The sequence below is a fragment of the Athene noctua genome, chromosome 14 (assembly GCF_965140245.1).
Source record: "Athene noctua chromosome 14, bAthNoc1.hap1.1, whole genome shotgun sequence".
Lineage (NCBI taxonomy): Eukaryota > Metazoa > Chordata > Aves > Strigiformes > Strigidae > Athene > Athene noctua.
The window spans coordinates 19,806,094-19,830,107 of NC_134050.1; the positions used below are offsets into that span (position 1 = coordinate 19,806,094).

Here is a 24,014-nt window from a genome sequence, read left to right on the forward strand (position 1 = left end):
CAGAAGAGAACATGGCTGAATCCCCGCAGTGGGACTATCCCTTTCCTTGCCATACCCCAGAATATACCCAGCCTGAGGTCTCCCCTCTCCACTTCTTAAGGAAGTCTTGCTCAGGGTAGTAGCTATCTGAGCACAGCTGAGAACAGCAGCTTTTAGCTTTATCAGACTCCCAAAGGGGCGAGCAACAAGATTCACTCCTCTCCTTACCATGCAGAACACTGTCAAATGAGTCAACCTTTCCCAATTCAGCCTCCATAGAGCAGGCCACAGCTTTATCTAAGAGGCCCCAACTCCATCTGACCATCAGTGGGTGCCAGTTCAATCCCTGGGGATGGCCCAGCCCAGCCGCAAGCAATACCCACACATCCCAGTAATCCTCTCAAGTGGACCAGAAGATTTCCGAGGCTCTTTCCCTTGGATCATACCTTGGTTCAGTCTGGGAGGCAAGTGTTCAAAGATGTGCTCTTCAACAGCAGCAAGGGCAGTATTGTCCTCCAGTTGGTCCTCAGCTTCTGTTTCTTCCTCTTTCTTCTCTCCTGGGGGAGCTTCTATGGCAAGGAGAGGACGGGCAGGACTTGGACGATGAAGGAGACCTGAGAAGAGAAGTCATACTGTAAGGATGATACAAACTAGCTTCCCTGCTTTGCCTGGCTTTTAGAGTGTTAGTCCTCACTTCACCCTAACCCACACAGACAGACATCACACCCAGCCTCTTTAGCTTACATCTATTGTAATGCTTACCACAATGAGTTAGAAACCTTGCTGCTTTAAGATCATCCTCTCTTTCCCCACCAGAAATATTAACTTTTCCCCTTTAGTACCACAGGGTGCTGTTTGGCAGTGTTTTGTTGCTATAATATGCCAGTCACCAATCTTGCAGGCAAGATTTCCCTCCTGCAGCTTAATCAACAAACACAGCTGCATGACGACTCTTATCCCAGTAAAGTACACATCACAGAACAAATGGGCTTGATCTGCTGTAAATTGACACTAGGTGGCATCAAACACACACTCAAGCGTTGGAGGCAAGAAAGTCCAGGGCTTGCACCTAGAAGAGTGAAACTAGTCAAACTGCCAAGCGCTGGGGGCTGCTGAGGGCATGCCTGCACTCTGCACCGCTGTGCCACATTAGACATACCCTGGCTGCACATAAAAAGCAGCAGGATATTTGCAGGAGGTCCAAACGGCTCTGGTGCCTAACAACTGTGTTGGTGTAGTACTGAACACATGCTGAGTAGCTTCACTCAGATGTGCCAGAACCACTGTGCTTGTGTCAGTGTGGTTACAGTCCTTCCGTTTTGCACTGGAAAGGTGTCGACTCCACCTGTGCTTCCTGAATTGCTAAAATAGACTTACTGATAGGAATTCCATATTCCAATATCTGAGGTACAGCTCAGTTCTGCCCTTCCACCTTTCATATGCACCACTGACTATCCTCAAAGCCAAGGTACCAAGCCTGACAAAGAGGCAAGTCAGTGCACCCTACAAACACCCAGTGCCTTACCATTCTTCTTCAGGAAATGCAGTGCATCCCGATAGCCCTGCTTGCACATATCCCGCAGCACCTGTGGGCAGAGGAAAGCAAGAGCAAGTCATCTGGAGATTGGCTGGCTGAGCAGAGCAAACACCCAGCTCAATGCTGGCTTGAGACCAATTCTCCTGACTCCTGAGGTCTCCCAGGGATGAGTCTCATCCTTGCCAGCTCTTCCCAGGCTTTGAGCAGGAATGGGAGGTATAACGTGAATACATTGGGTAGGGGAATCACAAGATAATTCTGATTGAAAGGGACACCTGGAATCCTACCTAAGTATGGGTTTAGAGTTGCAGCCACCTCATTGCCCCATCTAGACCTGACACTGCTGTGGTCAGCCTTCAGAGAGTCACTCTGACAAGCAGCCCAGAATACTTCCCAGCAGGAAGAGCCACTGCATTTGCAGATAAAGACAGCTAAGTATAGAGAGGGGGCAGGAAAAAAAAATTTGTCCAAGTAATTCAGCACACAAATGCATGCTTATTATGCCCAAACGTCAGAGCTATCTGAGGCTGCATTTACTCAGAAGCACGCAAAGCAGTTTGCAGTACCACCTGCTCCACTGGTACTTTTTAGGAGACTGCAGGCTGGCAGCTCCATCCTGACCTTAAAACATTCAAGAGCTCATTGGTTCTGATGGTTGATACATCCTTATTTACGAGTGAGCCTGACCTCCTGGCAAACGCTACCCTAGAGAGTGACGTGGGAATACTTTCCAAGCAACTGCTACCACCTAAATTCCAGATCTTCCAGTAGCAAAAGAAAACCAAGCCACCTATAGAACCTTGTGCAGACGGTAAAGGTTTGCCAAGTCACTGGGTTGATAATGTCAAGGTTAAAAAACAGACAAACAAGTGATACAAAACTAAAACAGTCTGGAATCTTCTGCTAAAGTGCAGAAAATATAGCCAGTGCCTATATATTGAACTCAAGTTCTGGTGCTGCCAGGAAACTCACCTGTGGCTCTGGGGGGAACAGAGCCTTTGAGAGGCGGTACAGGTTGCGAAGGTTGAACTGGATGCTTGTATTGGTGACTCTCAGCTCATGCATGTTTGTGGAACTGTCCCGTGGACAGATATCACTCTCTCCTGAGAACGGAGACACTGTGATTGTGTTCTTCAGCTCATACCGTGGCAAGTTGTCAGAAATTCCTCCATCAACATATCTCTGAAATAAAGACAAATGAAGGACATGTCAGACTCATAACTAATCAGGTAGCTTTTTTACTCTGTGTTGCTGTTCATATTTGTGCCAACAACTTGGGAAGAGAACGGAATACATCCAGCAGCATTGGAGGAGTCTAAACTAGTGATAGCACAGCTATGTCATCTATAATCTCCTTTTGCTATGTGCCTTCCTTCCTATGGTCAAGTGTGTTGTTCACAAGTGTTCAAGGAGAAAGGGATATTCATTTGTGTGACTGCTGACTTACATCTCCTATGGTGTTTAACTGCTGTCCAGTTAAATACTATGACACACCAACAACCATCTGCAGTGCAAATTAGCACTGATCTGAGCTGTCACACTGTGACACTGTGCCATTTTTCACTTGTGTTTAAAACAAATAAGCTCAGACACGAGTCCCCACTGGCAGAAGGTTTGTTACCCAAGAGTAAAACCAGCTGACTTGTTGCTAGCAGGCTTATCAAGCAGCAATCCCAACCCATACATACACATTTGGAATCTACTTGCTGCAGTGCGATAACGGAGCACAAGGGACTTGGGTTTTGCTCTTAACAGGCACCCTCTTATCAGAGAATGTTCTGTACCTATGTACCATAAACACATTCATGTTATCCTTGCAGGAAGGGCAACCCCAGTAGCATGTACTCAATTCACAGTATTCGTTGGAGCACTATAATTGCACAAAGAGCTGAGCAAGGCAATCCCTATCACAGGCCTTTGGCAGAGTAAGCATCACACAGAAGATAAAAGGAAAGGGATGTTGGTCAAGCCAAAAGAGTAGGAAATCCAAGACCTTTGCAGAGCAACAACTCAAGTTCTTGTGAACCTCGGTTATAGAAGGGTCCTGCTGATTTTGATTTGGGTTGATCCTGACATTTGCTGCCTGGAACCCTTCCCTTTGGACAGGTTCATTGTACAGGAGCTACACAGCCCTGTAAGCAGCAGATGTAACATCTTTCAGCTCTCTGCTGGGTGAGGAGATGAGCTGCCAGAGGCTGAACCCAGGCAGAGCATGGAAATGCTCATCGGAAGAGGAGGTGCTTGAGTCTGTGTCTTGTTTTGCCTTGTCTCACAGGCAGACAGCCCACCAACATTGGTCTTTTGCTGTACAATGCCTAGGAAAATGCCAGCTGCTTTGCCTGGAGGGTGCTTTGCACTTTGTTCTCTCTTACTCTAGATGGCAGGTAGGCAGAGATCTCTTCAAGCAGCTTCTCTGAGCCTGGGGAACAGTTCTTAGGCTGGAAGCAATCAAATTCAGCTATAGGAATCCAACTCCCATTGAAGCAAGATGGCCAGGGTGGACTGACAGCACAGCAGGTTTCTTGGGGGCAAACTAGACATCAGGGCTCTCTCTGCATAGAGCCTACAGGTTTAAGGAAGATGGCTTGTGATTACAGTTGTAGGCTACAGCAGCACTAACTTACAGGACAGAGAATTTTATCCTCATGCCAGGCCTTGTTCACCAAACGCAGTATCAAGACAGATGTAGTTAGGGACTCCTACACCACCTGGATTTGGGCAGTGAATAAAGTGGAAACTCAAAACCAGTAACAGTCAGCTTGCTTACAGGATGCTTTCGAGACAACAGAGATGCCAAAAGTCAGTTGAGGCCTTTTAAAGTGTGCATCAGTTTTCTTCAAGCCAAAAGCACCCACAGCAAACTGTCATTGTCATCATCTCCCCAGAGCTGCTCCACGAAAGCCAGACTCGGCACAGCTGGATCTGGAGCCAGCTGGCTGACTGCCTCTGCACGGAGGAGACCACGACAGGCTGAGTGGGGCGAGGGCAGAGCAGAGCAGGCAGCACCTGCTTTGTTTAAAGGTGGAAGTGAGTGTTCTGGCCACTTAACTGAGACACTACCGCTAGTTTCGCGGTAAGGATGCAGATACATGCATTTCCCTGAGGGTGGCAGCCTGAGTGCACAAATGCCGTTAGAAGGCTTAACTACAATAAGGCTGACAGGCAAAGCCTTCTCACTGCATGGAAATCTGGGAATACACATGCAGACCCCCACTCTTTGGTCCACCATTCCTTACTCAAGATCAGCTGCCACTCTGATTTGCCTGAACCTCCAGCCTTACCACTCTTCAACCTCCTGCCAGGCCCCCAGCAGCACAGAGACACAGGCTGGAGCCACCAGCTGTTTGCAGGAGTGAGCAGCAGCTGCTTTTGGGGATCGTTCATGGACTGGGGTAGTTTCTGGGGTGCCCAGTTCCATTCCCTTATCGTGTCCCCCTGTGCACAGGGTCCCTCGCTCACATGAACTCACAATTAGCTTTTTGACCCTTGTTAAGGGTTCATCTCACCCACATGCTACAGACAGCTCAGGGCTAGAACGTGTGTTGACAGGTCAGTTATCAACCATTCCATTTCTTGGTATTTGAGAATGATTTTTTTTCCTCCCCCCACCCATCTTCGTCATCTATTCCATGGGACTACCAGAGCTCAGAGAAGCAAACACTGAAAAAGACTAGGAGAAAGGCAGGATGTGGATTTTACAGCTTGCATCAAATCACACTGCCTTGAAAACTGGTGCTCATGCCAGGCCTTCAGTTTGTCCTGTGGCAAATACAGTCATTACAGGCATCCTAGGAACTATGCAGTCCTGTTTCAAAACCTTCTTACAGGCTCATACCCAACCTAATTTAACCTCTTCTCTCACCAGCCCCCACTTCAGAGACAGAAAGAGCCATGACTTTCTGGGGAAGAGGTAGGAATTAATTTCTTCATCTCATATATTCCCTCCCGACGCTTCCCCATGAGGAATCTTGATATGAGATGTCCTCCCTCAGTGTGCCAGGGCAGCTGCACATTCCAGAAACCCCGATGTTGTATGCACTTTTGGAATTTTGAGATTCTGCCTGATCCACACTGACCTCAACTAGCCCCAGAGAGGTGTCAGGCAAGAGCTACTGCTGTGCTCCCACCAGCTGTGGGACAAAACCCTGCCTGCGGTTGCTGAGCAAATGCCAAACCATTACTGGTTCTGTCACTTCTCTGAAGGGCTGGACATGGGACATTTCCTCTAGGGCATTTCCCTGCCTAACGTGCTTGCACAAGACAAGAACAGCCAAATTCTGTATTATGCAGGAGCAAAACTGACCTCGTTTTTAGCACACAAGTAGCAGTGGGAAGAGATCTGATGTGCTCTGACAGACTGAGGCATCCTGGTCAGGTCACTTATGGGAAACACATACATTAATAGTGGTTCTCCCTCTCCCTTCTATTTAGATTGCAAATAAACTGCCTTTTAATGTGTGCATTAACCCATGTAGCACAAGGGGAGTCCAAGCTCAACTGAGGCCCTTAGGCATATTCAGAGATGCTCCAGCTCTGCACAGCTTTCAAATGTTTTCAATTCTAACATGCAAACACAGAAGGAAGAAATTGCTCTGGTCAGCCTTGGACAGGATGTTAAAGAAAGCTCCAGCAGGCAGCAGAACATTATTCTCAGAGGAAGGACAGGAAGAACTCCACAGAGAAGAGGTCTGGTATCAGCATGACTAGTTAAAACCCTGCAGAAAGTGTCAGGCACATGGGAGAGGAACTACACGCATGATTTCTAACCAGGACCCAGGTTCTTTCCACATGCAGAGGGTTGGAGCCTCAGTGATGGACAGCATTGTACCAAGCAGCCAGGAGAACCATCTGCTACATCAGTCAGCACTTGCCCAGATTGCTGTACATTACTACCACATTAAATTCTCTAGTCCTCAGGGCATTTATAGCCATCTGCAAGCAGCAGTGGAAAGAAGGCACATCCACTGTTGGAAGCTGTTTATTTGGGAATTTCTCATCCCTCTTCTGGCCAATTTCTGCCAGCAGACAAGCAATAAGACTGCCAAAATTTAGTACCAGCATTTCTGTCTTCTTATTCACTGGTACATGATTTAATGAAGGAACATCTTGGAGTCTTACTCACCACTCCACGCAGGGTTGGAGGTATCAGTCCACAGTAGACAGGGATAAAGGTGCTGCAGACACAGGCCTGAGAGGGAAAGAGATCCAGAATGTAATAAGCAAATCAAAACCTACTGAAGCTATTACTCTTCTCAGAATGCCACACTGGCACATGCTAGCAATTATACTCCAGTACTAAGGACATTTGGAAAGCACGGCAAAGCAAAATTGCACGCAGGTCCTGCCTATCCCTCTGCAAACAGTTTCCATTCACCTGGATCAGCTCCTCCTTGGAATTGAAGTCTGACAGTATCACATTTTCTCCATCAGAGACCCGTGTTAGGGAAATACCCAAACGTCCCGCTGCAACTTCATGCCCATTCTCTGGCACGGTCTTGGACAGGCAGATCCTAATGATCTTCACCAAGTTGAAAGATGGGTGGAGAGGGCCCAAGAACCTCTTGCGGGCTTCTTTTGACACTCGAATAATGCTGGCACCAGCCTCACCTGTGATGAGAGAAAGAAAAATGCACCATGAAATCCTAGCAAAACCAGCCTTCTCCTTTACAAAATAAGTTACAGGAAAGCCTCGCTCTCAGCTTTACTCAGAGGTTTCTCCCCACCAGCTGATACATAATTCAAGACGAGAAGCTTTGTGTATTGTGGAAGTATTGTGGACAGTGTTACAGAAGTCATGAAAGTTTACTGTCTTGGCCCTCACACTCCCCTATCACAAGGAGCTACCCTCATCTTACATATGATTTATAAAGTCAAGGAAGATCACATGCATCTGGCTAAGGCCTCACACTTTTTCTTAAATCCTGCTGCACTGGCCAGTACAGGGCTGGTGAAAACACAGACTAACAAAGAAAAAAAGGGAGATGCTTTAACAGTTCTGAGCTTACAGCTAAATCCACTTCAAAACACCTTCAAGTAAAACTTTTCTAATAAGCATCTTCTTCTTCTGACAGGAAAAGAAGTCATCTGTCTGTAAGCAAAAGTGCCAGAAAAGAGGAATGTCAGTGCTTGCCAGTTAAGTGATCCCAGCTCTGCTGTGAATGTCAGACATCTCAGGTAAGACTGACACTATGCTCCATTAGTGAATCAGTGACTTAGTGCCTCCTGCAGAGTCTTTGGTGTCCCATCCCTTCCACGTCCAATTCCACAGCACTAAACTAGGCCCTGATGGCAAGCAGGACTCACAAAGGCATGCCTGCATTACCCTTTCACACAGTGACCCAGGCTGGGTTTGGAGGAGATGAGACATGCCACATGCACAAAAGGGAAGGCATCTGCTAAGCCCATTATCTCACTGTCACTAGGAGCCCAATCTGGCAAGAACATCAGAGCTGTCCAGTGGGAAAGGAGGCATGGGAGAAAACAAAACAAAAACAATCAACCCAAGCCAAACCCTCAACACCCAGCATACTGCCCTTTGCACACACCAACTGCTGTTTCCACACACATCTCCCAACCATGGTGAGATACAAGACAACAGTTCCTCCAAGAACCAGCCCAATGCACTCCCAGCAGCATCGGGAATATAAATGCAAGATGAATGTGAGGGGAAGAATTAAAGAAAAGAGGAGAAAAAGAGACACACTTTCACAAATTAAGACTTCTCTCCAATCAAACTGAAGTTCAGTCTTCCATCTTTCTCCAGGAACTATCAGCTCAAGTCAACTAGAAATCCCTCTGGTTTCCTCTCCCACCTAGTCTTGCAATTGCAGCAAGGAGGCAGCAGAATGAAAGAACCCAAGTTAGACCCAGGCTAATAAATATAATGGAGATAAGAGCAACCCTCAATACTATGTTGACATATCCCACTCTTTTGCAATACACGTGTGCCAGCAACATGTTTTCCATCACACAGCCTGGGAATGTGATTCTGTGCTTAGGAAACCCATCAACACCAGTAGCTGAAGCATGCACAGAACACTTGAACATGACCAGAAACTCTGGGGTCCAGATTTCAGGCACTGTGAGGTAGCAATTTCACAGAAAATCCAAGTTTCCCCCTCTGAAGGAATTATTAGCACTATTAGGACTTTTGCTCTGTCCTAGAGCAATGTTTAGCAGTCTAATTCTGATCTCACCCAATGAGCAGTAAGCCCAGCCTGTTCCAGATAGAAGCCACACGGTTCAACATCCTTCCCAACATGAAGGAAGCCAGCCTTACATTTTATCAGCAGCATGACATTAGCATTCTTAACGCTCCCTAAGACACCTTCACATCTGACAAGGGGAGAAGACACACAAAGAAACGGCAACAGAGCCAAAACCCAAACGAATCCCAGCCCAGCACCCTGGCCACACAATCCCAGGGAACTCCACTGCGCTGAGTGTGTTGCATGGAGTCTCTGGCTTAGTTAAAAACCCATCGGAAGGGTGAGAGTTGAGCATGCAGCTGTAGGGAGACACCCTGTGTGCAAAGGCAATGCTGCGGGGCGGGAGCAAGTGCGTCACCCAAGACTTAGAGAACGATGCTTTCAGACTTGGCGTCTCAGTGTGCGGGAAGATTTGATAGCAATACTGAAAACAACTGCAATTAAACTGAGCTTATCACTGTTTGAGCTAAAATGTGAGTTGGGACAAACAAAACAGCAAAGTCCCAACTATTCCAGGAAACAGATTGTCTCAGCATTTGAGAGGACACTTCAGTTGCACTGCCAGCTCCATCATCATTTCACAGCCAAGAGAACAAAATAAGAATTAGTGCCAATTAGCAATTTCATTCTCTGAATACTTTCTGAGTGTTTGTTGTTTGAGGGGTGTTTTTTTTTATACATGTGTACATACATGCATGCACACAGGAACTTCTGAGGCATTTCAGTGTAAGGCACTTGTGATTCTGTTGGACTTGCTGGCTCACTTGCACCAAAGCTGAGTGCAGAACAGCTCTCTGGGAAGAAATGGGCACAGGGTGATCTGCAGCAGCACCACCTTTCCTGGAAATAAGGCTAGCTGAGAGTTCAGCCAAAGGAGTCAGGTTTACATAGCTAGATCCATGACAGATGACAAACCCCCTTGGAAATACATTTGGAAGGAAAGAGAAGAGGCAAGAGTGTTTTAATCCCGTTACTACCAGAAGTGCGGTTCCAGGAAAACCAGCTCACATTCTGCTTGCAGCCTGCCAGAAGAAGCAGCTAAATGAGAGGTGGTCAAGAGATGTGTCCTACAGGGATCAGCCACAAGCTGTCAATTATTACTAGGACTGGTCCAGTGCCAATTCCAGTCCACAGAAAGGTTTCCCATTGTTTTTGATGGATCTGGTGATTTAGAACACAGTGTCATGTGAAAAAGCTACATTTCCGTTATTGTGGAAATACCAAGCAATACCAACTATCCCTCACAGTATTGCTTGCTGGGAAAAAATTTCATTCTTCTCCCACCAACCAGTTAGTTCAACACTTCTCCCTGTGAAGATTTATTAATTCAACCGTCCTCTAAAAATTATATTAAGAAGTGGTATATTCAGTTTTCATTAGAAAAGCTGTATCACCCTCTTCTTCCCTGCCCCCACCACTGCCCCAGTGGGTGTTGTTATACATGAACCAGAGTATTGCAGGGCCATCATCCTTATCTGAATTGCAGCTGTGATGACGCAAAGGAGCATCAAACAGTTGTGTCCTGAAACACCCCAATGTGTCCTTTGCCAGACAAGGCAGGCCAGCTGCTCCACCTCTGCCAGTTCATCCTGCGATCTTTCTGCAACAGCTACAAGGGGCAAGTTACTGTTACCCTGGCAAAAAGACCTGAAGGAAGCTGCTAGTTTGCATTTCATTTTTAAGCTGTGTCAAACCAGCTTCACAGCTTACTGACACAGCAAGATCATTCCCTTAAAGAACTGGCTTTTACCTCCACCAGTCATGCCTGACTCCAAAACAACCCAGTATCTAAATTGCTACTGCCTTGTGTCCCCTAAACTACCCTTCTCTAACCTGAAAAGCATTCAAGCAGCAGGTGCTATTTATAACCGTACACAAATATACAAACACCTCCAGCCACAGCAGCCTGCTGCTACTCTACCTCTGGAAAAGAAAAGCTGGAGATCATTCACCTAGAACTGATGTTAGCCAGGCTGCTGGGAAGACTTTAAGTGCAACTAAGGGCTCTGAGATGAAACAGAAAGGCCACTTCAAGCCTGTGCAATGCGTAAGAATGAGGAGCATTGCAAAGGTTAAACACCCCATGGCAGGAGGGGTGACAAGTGGGGAAGAAGGGCTTCTTCAGACCTACATCGTCAGCAGCAAGGCTTTTGCACCAAGGGCACCATGATGCTCTCCTGTTGACATTAGACCACAATGATACCCACTTGCCAGCCAGCAAAAGGACAGCTGACCCATAAAGTATTTCAAGTGGGAGAAAAAAAAGCCTGAGACACAAACAAAAATAGGAACAGAGCAGGCTGAAGAGGGAGAGGAGCATTCTGGACATTCCACCCAGCAGCTCCTGTGACTGTGGCTCACCCATGACACTGCAGCTCCCTCTGGAAGAGCTCCATGTCAGCACAAAGATCACCCCCTGCGCCTGGGACGTTTCCCGCTGCCTGGCTAATGCAGCAGTAAACAGGATGCAAGCTTGAAGTAAAGGTTCTTCCACAGGGATGGAGAACAGAGGACGGCACTGACAGTTGATGGATGTAGGGACAGCGTCTTCTGTCACTGCTGGTAGAGGGCAGGGAGGGGGTCACACCTCAGACTGCAGATGCCATACCTTACCTGGACTGCTGGAGCATGCAGGGAACTGTGCAGATCCTCACCAGACCTGCCTCTCATTCAACACCAGCAAGAATTCAAACGGACTCCTTCCTTCACATCAGCAACCCAGAAGGCACCACTCACAGAATTATCTAGGTTGGAACTAAGTCTTTTCCAACCTAGATGATTCTGTGATGATCTTCCAGTCCAACCATGAACCTCACCCTGATCGTTCCCAACTCCACCAGATCCCTCAGCGCTGGCTCAGCCCGACTCTTCAACCCCTCCAGGGATCCCGGGGACTCCCCCCCTGCCCTGGGCAGCCCATTCCAACGCCCAACAGCCCCTTCTGCACAGAAATCCTTCCTCAGAGCCAGCCTGACCCTGCCCTGGGCAGCTTGAGGCCATTCCCTCGGGGCCTGGCGCTGGGGCCTTGGCTCCAGAGACTCATCCCCCCTCTCTGCACCCTCCTGGCAGGGAGTTGCAGAGGGCCAGGAGGTCTCCCCTCAGCCTGCTCTTCTCCAGACTGAACCCCCCCAGTTCCCCCAGCCGCTCCCCAGCAGACCTGTGCTCCAGACCCTGCCCCAGCTCCGTTACCCTTCTCTGGCCACGCTCGAGTCATTCAATGGCCTTTTTGGAGTGAGGGGCCCAAAACTGAACCCAGTAATCAAGGTGCAGCCTCACCAGTGCTGAGTACAGGGGTAAGATCACTTCCTCCCTCCTCAGCTTCAATACCCAGCTAAGGCTCCAGACAGGCCAGACACACCAATAACAAAAGCTCTGACAGAAGCCAGCTAGCAGAAGGAAGCACAGGTGCTTTTGACACTCCTCCAGCACCCTGAGAGCCCAATGCCTTGTTAGTTTGGGACAGCATGACCAAGCTATTTTGACTGCAAAATTTTCAGACCAGGAGCCAGGTCCTGCATACTGTAACCAGGACCTCATTCAGGAGCTGCCTAAGTTCTGCTTCACTATATGTTTGAACAAGGTTTGTGTGATCCTGGGCACAGATGCTCCCTGCAAGAGTCCCCAGCTACAACCTTCACACTTCACTTTCAACTCAGATGGTTGCTGAGCATCACTGGACTTCTCATGTTTCCCACTGGTAGATCCCAGTCCAGACCTGAATTTAGAAATAGGCTGAGTCAGAAGGAATTTACTGTCATGATCTCAAGGTTAATTTAGCTGGCTTCCCTGTCCCTTGCTATTTCAGCTGTTCCTGTACCTCATCGATGGAAGAGCTAAAAGCCAGTCTCTAATGATGAACACAGTTTCAGGAGAGCTGTCAACACCAGAAATCCCCAGGCTGCTCCAGCTCAGCACACACAGCTCCCACACCTGCCTCCTCTCTGGGTTCTGAGAGCAGGCAATCACATGCTTTCCCTGCCTGGCCTCTCCCAGGAGATTATATGGTCCTAACTATAACACAGTCCTGTCACCAGCCCAAAACCACAAAGCTGTAAACAAGAGGCACCGAAACAAAAGTTTGCAAGCTGATATCTATAAAATAATTAACAGAGAACTTTATTGGATATTTCCTCACAGGTAGCTCAGACTGCCAGAAAGTGCCCGTTCATTCACCCCAAGCAAGTGCATAGCAACACACCGGTGACCCAAGGACAACCTCAATGGTTGTGGGCAGTGACATGAGTTTGTGAAAGATCCCACCACCTGGCTGGACTTCTCTTCCTCTTCCTGCACTCACGCTGAAACCACCTGGTTTCCACTCCTTGTCCCAAGACAGCAAGAACCAGACAAACCTTGAGGTGAGCCAAGCTGAACTTAGGCCAACTTGTTCTGAACGGAAACTTGATCCAAGATGTTCTCTGACTGCCTATCAGAGAGGCCAGAGGGATGTCAAAGGTGGGCCCGAAGACAAATTCATGCCAGCAGGAAATAAAGTGAGACCAATGTCTTATGATCTGCCCTTCTAAGACATTTTCAGGTGACAGGTCTTTAATTTCAGTGTGAAATCCTGGGCAGGTGCCTAAAAGCATTGGGTGTGGAAAGAATATCTATCCCTCACTTGACAGAAGTTGTATAACTCCCACTATTTAACACAAAGAAAAACACTTTAAAACATTTGAGTCTGGGGGATAGCAGCTAGCCTTTAAAGGCACCAGTTCTTTTCACATCCGTGCACATCTTCCTGTAGGCCAGTAAAATTAAGAAACACCCTGTACCAGAACTAGCTGTTCTTCTGGGACTTCCCTAATTTTTGTTTGTTCTGAGGTATATTTATTTTAAGGTTTTCAATCAGTCGTTCTCTACTACTATTTAGCTGTCAGATTAAGAAACAGCTCAGCTGACTGGGCTCCAGATAAGAGATACAGGAAGGAAGCTTTTCTCTTTTTTTTTTGGTCATTAATAGGTAGCAAACACAACTCCCCCTACAACACACACCCAGTCAACCTGCAGACAGCCCTGCTGCTTGACTGGCTGTTCCCTGTGGCAGGTAACCCTTCCCATCAGGGACTCTGTGCAGGGATTTTTAACTCCAGAGCTCAACAAGGAAATGATTTTGCAAAGGAGATCTTAGAAAGCCTGGCCACCGGCTGTTAATAATGGTCTTTCTCCCCCTTTGCTCAAGAGTGAGATACATACCCGAGATACATACCTGCTCAGAGTAACTCCTAGGGATCCCTATCAGACTACAGTAAGAAACACTTACTCTGACCTTACAGGTGGGGCAGGTGGAAACACCAAAAGGAAGAGACAGCTTTTCAAGTAGGGCCAGCTCTCATAGCCAGAGGCAGATGTTGAAGGAGGGGCTCAGCCCACAACACCTTCTGGCTCAGATTCTCAGTGCTCAGCATTGCAAAGTCTAGACACAAGCAGTGCCAGGACACAGCCTGCAGCAGGAGGGCTAAGAAAATCCACACCACCTGCAACTGCTTCAGAGCCAGAAGCCTTCTTACTAATGTGTTTGTCCCCAAGATGTTTGCTTTTCTATTTCAAGTAAAATTTGGGAAAAAAGCAAAAAGCTGTTGATCACTTTGTTTAAAGACATTTTTCCCCCTCGAGCCAAAAAGACGTGGTTATTTCCTGTGCTCTAGATACCAGTTAATAGAGAACTATCGCCACATCCTGGATACGGGGAGCATAAGGAGAAGACCTGCTTTTAAGTTGCCCGAGTTTTTTCCTCTTGCACAGAGCAGCTCACCAGACAGCCCACAGTCACTACTGCCTGCCTGTCCACCCACCATTACCTACAGGGCAGGACCATCATGCAAGCCAGAGCACAGATGCACAACTCATACCCCAGCTCACCTTAAGGCAGGCTGCTCTGCTTTGTACAAAAAGGCTTTGGGAGAACAGGCACAAGAGGTGCCAGGCTTGATTACATCTCTAAGCTAAACCTTTGCACCGGACTTAACGTAGCGCTGGCACACCAAGACCTCACCAGGCAACTGATGTTCTGCAAGCTGAGGCCTGTTTTGTTTCTGCAGTCAGGATAGGAGCATTTATTTTTGCAAAACAAATCAGAAAACAGTGCAGCTGCTACTGTGAAACAATCAATAGGAAGGTCCAGAGGCAGCTCAGTTCAGGCAGACAGCCAGGATCATTCTGTCACAACCACAACAGCAATCCCCACTAGCTTAATCTTTCTCCACTAATTCCCTAATACGAGGCTTAATGCTGCATTCCTGTTCATTGCATTAGAGAGAAATTAAATGGTATAACAGTGCATGAAAAGGAAAAGTTGCTCAGAACCCCAGGCAAACTGTACTGAAAGCCGTGTCCTGTCTTCATGCATCCATCCCTGTCAATGATATAACACAACTCAAATTGCATGGGATGACAAGAAAAGGGGATTCGCAGAGTAAGAGAAGGTGCATCTCAGATCCATGCTGCTCACTACTAGCTAGGGCAATGCTGGATTTGGGGTAATTTTTTGAAAAGTACTCAGTGAGAGAAAGCTAGCAGAGGGGAGAAACAGACTGAAAAGCAAGGTTGTAGTAATGTGAAATTGCCTTTCTCCTCTGCCCTGCACAGAGGCAGAAGTGGAACCACATCCAACTCCCACTCTATTCATCCGAGTGAAAACCACTAACACAAAGCCTCCAGTGATGGCTGTTCTGAACAGGAACCGGTGCAGAAGGATCAAGTCTCACCCACACGCACAACATTACACATACACTCCATACTCTCTTCTCAGGGTTGGTTTGCAGGATGGCACCACACACCTAGAGAAAGAGAGCACTGTTTCCACTTCAAAGGGGAGGAATCACTCGAGGTAGGATGCTTTGGAAAAAGAGATCAGTGCTACAGGACAGTAGATACCTTTGCCAGGTACCTGCACCACAGATCCACAAAGAGAAAAAGTGGAGTGAGCAGTCATCATTTCTATTTCCAGAGCCTGAAGAAATAGTTGCCACTCTACCATCCCTTCAGCTTTATCCCGCACTAGCCATTACCCTCAGCTGGCTCACCAACAGCAAAGCAAGGCCCACACACAGCTTTTGGTGGCTTTCAGCCTAACCCCTGCTGAAAGCTCTCCTACGTGCTTGCAGACAGCAATTGTTTTGTGTTCACCAGAGATGGTACCAGAGACACAGCCAGCTCTGTCAGGCAGAAGAGAGCAGCCTTTCTCCCCGTCCCTTCCCACTGTACACTTGTGTGGATGCTAAAGCTCTGGCACAGAATGAAAGGACTATCCCTGAAGTCCTCCACTGGCCCTCAGCCTGCCTCATGCCCAGCTCCCTCATGCTGGCACACAGCTAGCCAAGCACTCCAATCCATGCCAAGCACACTGCTTGCTGCGCCCGCATCGCCCTTCCATCTCACACAGGCACGCTGTCACCTTACACCCCTGAACTCTTCCCCACTAGCTGTGGCATGAGCGGAGCAGGCTCCAGCAAGGAAGTGAGAATGAGCAGCTTCATTCCAAAGCAGTCCTCAGAAGAGAGGCACAGGCATTTTGCTCTAGAAGGAATCTCATTTTGATGAAGCAGCTTATCTGGGAAGTGTCTTCAGGCAGATCACAAGGCAGGCTGCATTTCTTGAGAGTCATGACACAAGAATACCTGGAGACTAACTTTACCTTTCTTCCACAGACTTCAGCAGTGGTCCCCCAGCCACCAGTCCCAAGCATCAAGATGTCATGGGTTCTGAAAACAACTGTGTGAGCAGGATGGGAGCTACTCACAGAGGGTTGCACAGACCCCTGCAAGGGAAGAGCCTCTGCTCAACCCTTCCCGCGAGGCTGAGCGGTGCACAAGCAAGAAGAGCACAAGACAGATGTAGCAACATCCACCTGAAGCTCACACCCACTGAATGAACTCTTCTGTGTGCAGAACTATGGCAGTAGTAAAACAGTTAGTTTGTTCCCATGAAGAAGTTTTGACCAATCCTACTATATAAGAACACTGGACTAGATAAATCAATGTAACTTTCACTGTGCTGACAACCCACTCTCAAACAGGGCTCTAACTTTCTCCATGCATGACATAACTATGACAGCCAGAATCCACACCCTGCCTCCATGATACACTGGAATAACTCTTCCCAGGCCCAGCCCTGAATCAGCAGCGTTCAAGGAAGCCAGCAAGAGCAGCTTTTGTAGTTAACATATGTAAAGGACTCCCTGATTCATTTACACCCTCAGATGTCACCTCCTCTATTCCAGGATGCTAAGCGAGATAATCCACAGGAGTGGCAGCTCAGAGACACTGCCAGAGCCTCCAACGCTAAAATGGTACTCAGTCCTTTAAAACCTAACCCAAAAGGCTTGCAAAACCAGTATCCCTCCAAACAAACTGCACTGTATGAAGAAGAGAATGGTTCATTCTCAGAAGAAATCCTCCAGGCATGGCTTAGCCAAAAGCCTGGCAAACAGCTGCAGAAGATGCTTTATGAAGCTTGCTGATTCCAGGGGACTTGTCAGAAGTCATCAGTGTAGATTTGGCCTTTATCTGTACCAGAAAGCACCCCAGTTTCAGGTCTGGGCAAGTGCCAGAGGGCAGCACAAAGCCCTTAGTTCTGCTAAAAGTACCAGCTTCCACACCTGACACGTCCCAAGAACCAAAACCAAAGCACATGCCACCTGCCCAGACTCACCCCTGCTTGGGATCACGTGGAGCTTGGTGTGTTCTGAGCCTTTTCCCCTTTCTCCAGGAACACTGAGGGCAGATCTCTTGTACACACTGTACTGCAGATCAGCACAACCCCAAGGACAGGATCAGGCCTGTCACAAGCAGCTACTGTATCACAAGTGCCAAATTCTCTCCTCCCTTCCTCTGGCCTTTGTAGCTACAACATGCAGAACTACAACAGTCTTCCAGCATCAGTTCTACACTCCCAGGCTCACCAATTCCCTCCCTTCTACGTGCACCCTGGAAGGGATTTTCTACTGCCCCAGACACTATCACTTCCCAGACGCATTATTTTTCCCAAGATCATACGACTTATTTAGGGCCCTCTACACGGAGTCATCTCCTCTACCCCTCCTTTTCACCAGCTCTTACTCTCTCTGGTGCCTTATGCCTGCTTGACAAGAAAAACAGCCCCAGGCAAATACACATACATGGGCTCCCTCAACTCCAAGATTCTTGAAGGCACATCCTGACTTTCACCTCGAGTCCCACGAACACTTACGCAGAAAGAAAGAGACCTAGTGTTAAGAGCTGGGCAATGGAAGTGTAGAAGTGCAGAGGATTCAATGGGAAAGTGGTGGCCAGCTTGGAATCCAACCAGCAACAGGGTTTGCCTCATGGAGAGCAAGACGGACAGGAGTCACCCACTCACACTGCTCCTTGGAGTAGGAGATTTCTGAGCTTTTGCAAAGGCCCTGGAATTAGGAGGCTTGTCCATTCCCAGCTCCAGAAAGAAGGAATGTTGACCAAATTACCATTTCTCCAGCACTTGCATGGTCCTCTTCAGGTACAGTACAAAGCAAGCACAGCAGAGTTGAAAAATCCTCTCCAGCCAAGCCAGTGACCATTTCACTCCTACTTTATGGAGGGCACAGAGGGAAATGTGGAGAAGGCCAGAGGGAGCAGGGGACTAGCATCAGAGCACAGTTACTCCAAACCCACTGCACTGGAAGGCAGCACAGCCCTTGGACAGGAAGGAAACAAACACCACCAGCTACTGGACATGCAGGTAGAGCTGTTGTAACCACTACAGCATCAGAAGTCTGGAACTGGAAGACAGAGCAAGAAATCTGAGGAAGGTTTTTGATTTAGCAGGACTAAACTTCCAAACATTACCAGTAACCAGATATAGAACCCTGAAGAACACACGATAGCTTCTCATATATTATATGGAGGACTTGTGGGTGCCTTGAAGAATTTTGGGAGATAAGGGGCAGAAAGAAGTGGAACAGCCTGGACATCTTACAAGTTCCAAAGCAATGTTGAAATTATGGGTCAGAAGAATGACAAAGACCACTTGTGCTGTTGCCACTGGCACTGCACAGCTTCTGCCATGGCTGACAGAGCAAGGCTGGGCACCAAGCTGCTCTGCATACCTACTGTCTATGTGGGGTGTCCTGATTTCAGCAGGACAAAAAAGAACACACACAGGCATTGCTATAGTTATGTTTTTCACTGAAAGTGGCTGCTTGGCTTCCCTTGCACTCACCCAACAAGATGCCTGCAAGAGCACCTCTCCTCAGCGGAACTTCCTTGTTAGAGCCAGGCAGACAGCAGGAACAAGCTCCTTCCTTCCCTCCCAGCAAAAGGTATTGCAGGGTTCTCCAGTGGCTTGGCTGCCAGCTCACTCATCAGGACACCCGAGCCTGCAGCCCTGTGACCGCTGATGGCACCGACCCAGGCACAGCAGCTTCTCCACCAAGCCAGTGAACATTTCTGATTATGTCAGCACAGAATATCCCCCCCACCTCTATTTTCCACCAGAGAAAGAAGCAATAGCTTTACTGCTTCCAGAAAGTGGCAGAAGGTCCGCCATGAATTACATCCACATCTCCATGTGTGCACATAAGGGTGCCTCTCCTTTCATTGACTGGGCTCAGGCTGCTGAGCTCAGCAACTTTCTCTCCAGCAAGGGCTTCTACAGGAATACAGATGACAATCTCCTGTACAGGGGGAACTTGAGTTTTGAGAGGCCACAGATGCTATGAAGCTTTCCTTCACGTACCTCTGGAGTTCTATAGATCTCGTCACACAGCCACACAAGAGAGCATCACATATACTTCCCCTAGGATATGCTTCACAATTCACACATTGGCCTGCATAAACTGGGATTGCTCTGAGAAATCTATAGAGACCAAGCTGATTTATTTCCCTTTCTCAGACTGGAATTTGGTGTTAGACCCCACACACAGAGAGAAAATAATCTCTGTGACCACTCCTTAAGCCTTTGCATGCACATAATCAAATTTCAGGAGCACATTTAAGATGTTGTCATTGTTCATTATCTCAGTTTCAAAAGATAGAAGAAGAGGGTTTATTTGGTTGAGTTTTTCCCTCCTGCTACCCAATAGAAAAAGTCTCTACAGCTAGCAGTGCATTTCCTGGTGGTCACATGGTGACAGCTTGACAAGTAAACCTGAATTCTAAGTAACTGTTACCTCAAATCAAGCCTGAGACAGAGTCCCAGCCAAGACATTTGTTAAAAAAAAAAAAAAAAAAATATCCTGTAAACAGCTAAGGAAGAGCTCCCCAAAGAACACTCCAAACAACACCGCTCAATCTAGTGTATATATGGTCTCCTTTCTGTATTCTTAGTACTAGAAGCCTCTCAGCTTGCTTTATCATATTCTGCTCACATTGTCATGCTTAGGGAAAATAGCTAACTCCCACAGATGGGGTTTTGATAGCCAGCTTTGCCTCTGACAGCAGAACCCACCTCTTCCCCCAAAATAAGCAGCAATTCAACAGTTCCAATCCACCCTCAGATGAGAGCTGCACACCACAATATTCACATGCTACACAACTGAGACGCTGTTGGTTAACTATGAGTCACAAGCACAGTCCGGCACCTTAGCATCAGCTTGAAAACAGCTTTTCGGTGATTACAGGTTCACATCCCATCATTCATTTATTCATGCTACAACACTGCAGTATGCACAATCCAGTAACTTGTAAACATGCGAGACTTTGCCCGATGCATCCTGATGGCCACACAGACTATTCTAGTGGAAAAACGGCAAAGTTTTTTCATGCCAGTGAACAGAATAACCTCAAAGCGAGAGCAAGCACTTCAGATGTGGGACAATACCAGTGTTGTAGCCCTGGAAAATAAATCCGAGATCCCTTCAACTCAATGGTAAAATACTTAACAAGAGCTAGGTGAGGTCATATCAGACCATAAATACCTCCTGGAATCTTAGAAATAAGGCCCTCTGTCTAGCCAATATGGATGCAAAATGTTGTTTTATTCAGTATTCTCAAATATGCCTTTGAAGCCCGCAGTGAGATCTCAAGACTGCAAATCATTTGGTCAGGACTTTCAGTTCAGTGTTAGCCCATAGTGAAGCCTTACTGCCACGTACGAATGACGACAGTGAGATCTTAATTCAGGGAGAAGGCGGAATCAGCTCAGAAGCAAGCTGAACAGATGCAAAGACCAGAAGGAAAAAGCTGGGAAAGAAACCACTAAGATCTTACACTCTGAAGTCCAGGAAAATTTCTGTTCTCTTTGATCAGGGTCTCAAAGGATTAGAACCACAGAGAAACCTCAAAGGTGGTATTTACCTTTGCACAGTACAGTCTGAGCTCAGCGCCAAGTACACATGCATGAAGGTGCTAACCTCATCTATACACAGCCAAAGCAGCAAGGCTTCTGCAAAATTCCCCTCTGCTTGTCATTCAGACACTATTTCACATTCCAGTTTGATGGACAGGGCAACAGACAGTGCAGGATAGCAGTTGCCACAAGCTTTAAAGCCCACAGGCTATTACACCTACTCTCAGACAGAAACCAGATGCACAGCAAACACAGATACTGGGGATCCTACAACAGCCTGTGCTAGGATGAACTGCTCTCCCAGTACAGGCTGCAGCTTTACCTTCTATCCCCTCCCTTTCTTCCCTATGATTTCATTCTAACCTCTGGACTTCAGCCTGGAATCTGCATTGTCAGGAGGGTTTACGACAGGGACAAAGTGCAGCGACACCATGCCCCAACCAAGCACCCATCTGCTTTTACTTTCAGAAGTCAGCTCTGTTGCCTTTGAGCTGCTTTCTACCCAAGATATATGCCAGCCACACAGGCAGAGTCAAAAGAAAAGTTTAACTTCTCTGGGATAGTTAAGACAGAATTTGAACACCCAAAATCCACGCCTTGTCTGGCTTTAAACAGCATGGTTGGTCCTCTTTCAGGAGGGAGGTGCATGCTGCCTAGAAGGTGGCCCCTAATCAGCCCTCATTATCATGCCTCTCCTTGTACCTCATAGGGAGCAGGGAAACCTATTCTAATCCTGATTCACAGAAAGCTCTCTCCCAGGCTGGCCAACACCCTGAGGGCAACACTTAGTGCTCCGTGGATGCTCTGGGCATACAAATAGCAAGAACAGGGTAGACGTGACAACAGAGTTGCTCAGCATTATAATGACATCTGAGCAAGGCAAGGATTTGGGCACTACGGCCAGCCTGTCTCCTGTTCATGCCACACTTCTGAGTAGCACAGGGACCACTCGGTTCGGGCACTAATTGGGCAGCCACCTCTCCACCAGAAGGATCAGCAAACAAAGCAACCAAATCCCTGGCACCTATCAGCCAATGATCGCTGCAGAAGGGATTAGAGGCCTTTTCGCTTGTCCACAATAAAAGCTAGCACCATGGCATGACTACGGCCTTGGGGACACCAGATCAGGGTTTGAACAGCTGTTAGGAGCTTCCCATCAAGCTCCAGAAGCAACGGTTGCCCTTCACTGGGCATTTCTGTAAATAAAATAGTAACGAGGGTGAAACTTCAAACCCAACTGCACAGAAAAAGCTAACTTCTGCTGCATGAAGGCTGTATCTCGAAACCCTACCTGTCTCCAAAGAACAGGGAGTGCTGTGGAAAACACCTGCGATCAAGGTGAGAGAAGTTCAAGCAGTAAACAGCTCTGGTTTCACTTGGCTCTAAGAGAGGCTCCTAATTCTCTGAGACTAAATAGATACACCCGATTCTCCCACACCACGTTCCCCTTTCAAGTTTAAGATGCTTTTCTGCATTTGTTATTCTCAAAAGATTCCGAGTACAGACTCTAGCAGGTGCTTGTTGACTTTTCCGCCCATATGCAAAACAGCTGAACTTCAAAACAGAAAAAAAAACCAGGAAGCATCGCACACCATTCTCTTCAGCTGCTCCCCAGACATGCCCGAAGCAGAGACAGACTACACTGGGTGCCTGCTTCAGAAACAGCTTTTTAAGGTTTCTTCTCCAACTTGAAAACAGAGATAACATCTAGCTAAACTGGAGATCTAGATCTTTGCAGAGGGCAAGAAAATTCCCCCGTGCCCTCCACCCTGAGAAACAACCCTCTTCCAGAAACAAAGATGCTAGGAGAGATTTCCTAGTTACTCAGAGATGCTGTTCAGCTCTAACCCGTAGCGGTAACTCGCTGCTTGGTGTCTCCAGCCGCTTCGCCGCCCGCTCGCAGCCCCCCAGAGCTGAGGCGCCTCCGACACCCCGGGCTGGAGGCACGCAGCCTCCCACAGGGACCGGCCGGCGAGGGGGCGAATGCTGAGGGAAAGGCCTTAAAAACAAAGCGCCGCGCGCATGTAGGCAGGATGCTGTTAGAATTTATTAATAACCACGAAGGGAAGACGCGAAGGAGAGCGCCGGCCCCTCAGACCGCCCGCACTTACCGAGGCAGGCGCCGCTGACCAGGGCGGTGGCGGTCAGCGCCCCGGCTGAGGCGCCGTAGACCTTCCTGGCGTTGGCGACGAGGAAGGGGGCATGTTCCTGCAGGCAGCTGGCCACCCCGATGTGGTAGACCCCCAGGAAGCCGCAGCCGGCGAAGGAGATATTCCAGGTGGAGTCCGGCGGGAACATGGCCTCCGCGCCCCGCTGCAGGCGGGGGGGAAGATGCAGCCGCGACGGAGAGGGGAAGCCGCGGGGCTTCTCTCACATCACACCGCCCCTGGGCGGGCGGGACAGAGGACCGGAGCCGGGAGACGCCGCTGCCGGAGGAGCGGTTGGTTGGCACGGCCGGGCGTGCGCTGGGCCGCCGCTGACAGCCGCCCAGCTTATATGAGGCGGCTCGGGCCCGCCCTCGGCCTGCGGCGGGGCCGCGCTGAGGGGCGGCGGCGCTGGGCGGGAAGCGGCCGGCGCCTCCTCCCAACCCTTCCTCCGGTGAACCCCCCTCCCGGCGCGGCCGGACGGCCCCCGGGGCATTGCGGGCGGCCGCCCCCTGCGGAACCGCGTGGAGGGGCGGAGGCGAGACCGGCTCCTTCGGGGAGAAGGGGGAGAGGAGAGCATGGCGGCTCCTCGCAGCACCCCAGAGCTGTGTACCGGGGCAGCAGCCTGTCTGCCCCCCCACAGAACACCCTGTTCCTGGGAGGCCGCGGCTCCAAGTTGATGGAGTTTCCTGCAAATACAGCCCTTTGTTTTTCGGGAGGTGGGCAAGAAACATGAGAGGAAGGGAAAAGCTTTCTTCCCTTTCACACGAAGCTGAGGAGCCTGAGGGAGGCAAGGTGTGGCCAGCAGCGACAGGGAAGGGGTCTGAGCCCTGGGCTCGGCACTGGGGAGGCCGCCTCTCGCTGAGTGGGTTCAGTTTTGGGCCCCTCACCCCAAAAAGGCCA

At 48.6% G+C, this 24,014-nt stretch overlaps 1 protein-coding gene across 1 annotated transcript in view; it reads right to left on the reverse strand.

The window, feature by feature from the left end:
- PNPLA2 (patatin like domain 2, triacylglycerol lipase) overlaps positions 1–23,425 on the reverse strand; it is a 31,147-nt gene extending 7,722 nt beyond the window's left edge. Inside the window, exons 1-6 of the mRNA XM_074918717.1 lie at positions 23,079–23,425; positions 6,891–7,123; positions 6,639–6,704; positions 2,489–2,698; positions 1,505–1,565; positions 426–593 (exon numbers count right to left, since the gene is read on the reverse strand). Of these exons, the coding sequence (XP_074774818.1) occupies positions 426–593; positions 1,505–1,565; positions 2,489–2,698; positions 6,639–6,704; positions 6,891–7,123; positions 23,079–23,265 (925 nt within the window). The 5' untranslated portion in view covers positions 23,266–23,425. The remainder of the gene's footprint in view (positions 1–425; positions 594–1,504; positions 1,566–2,488; positions 2,699–6,638; positions 6,705–6,890; positions 7,124–23,078) is intronic.
- Positions 23,426–24,014: the final 589 nt, after the last annotated feature.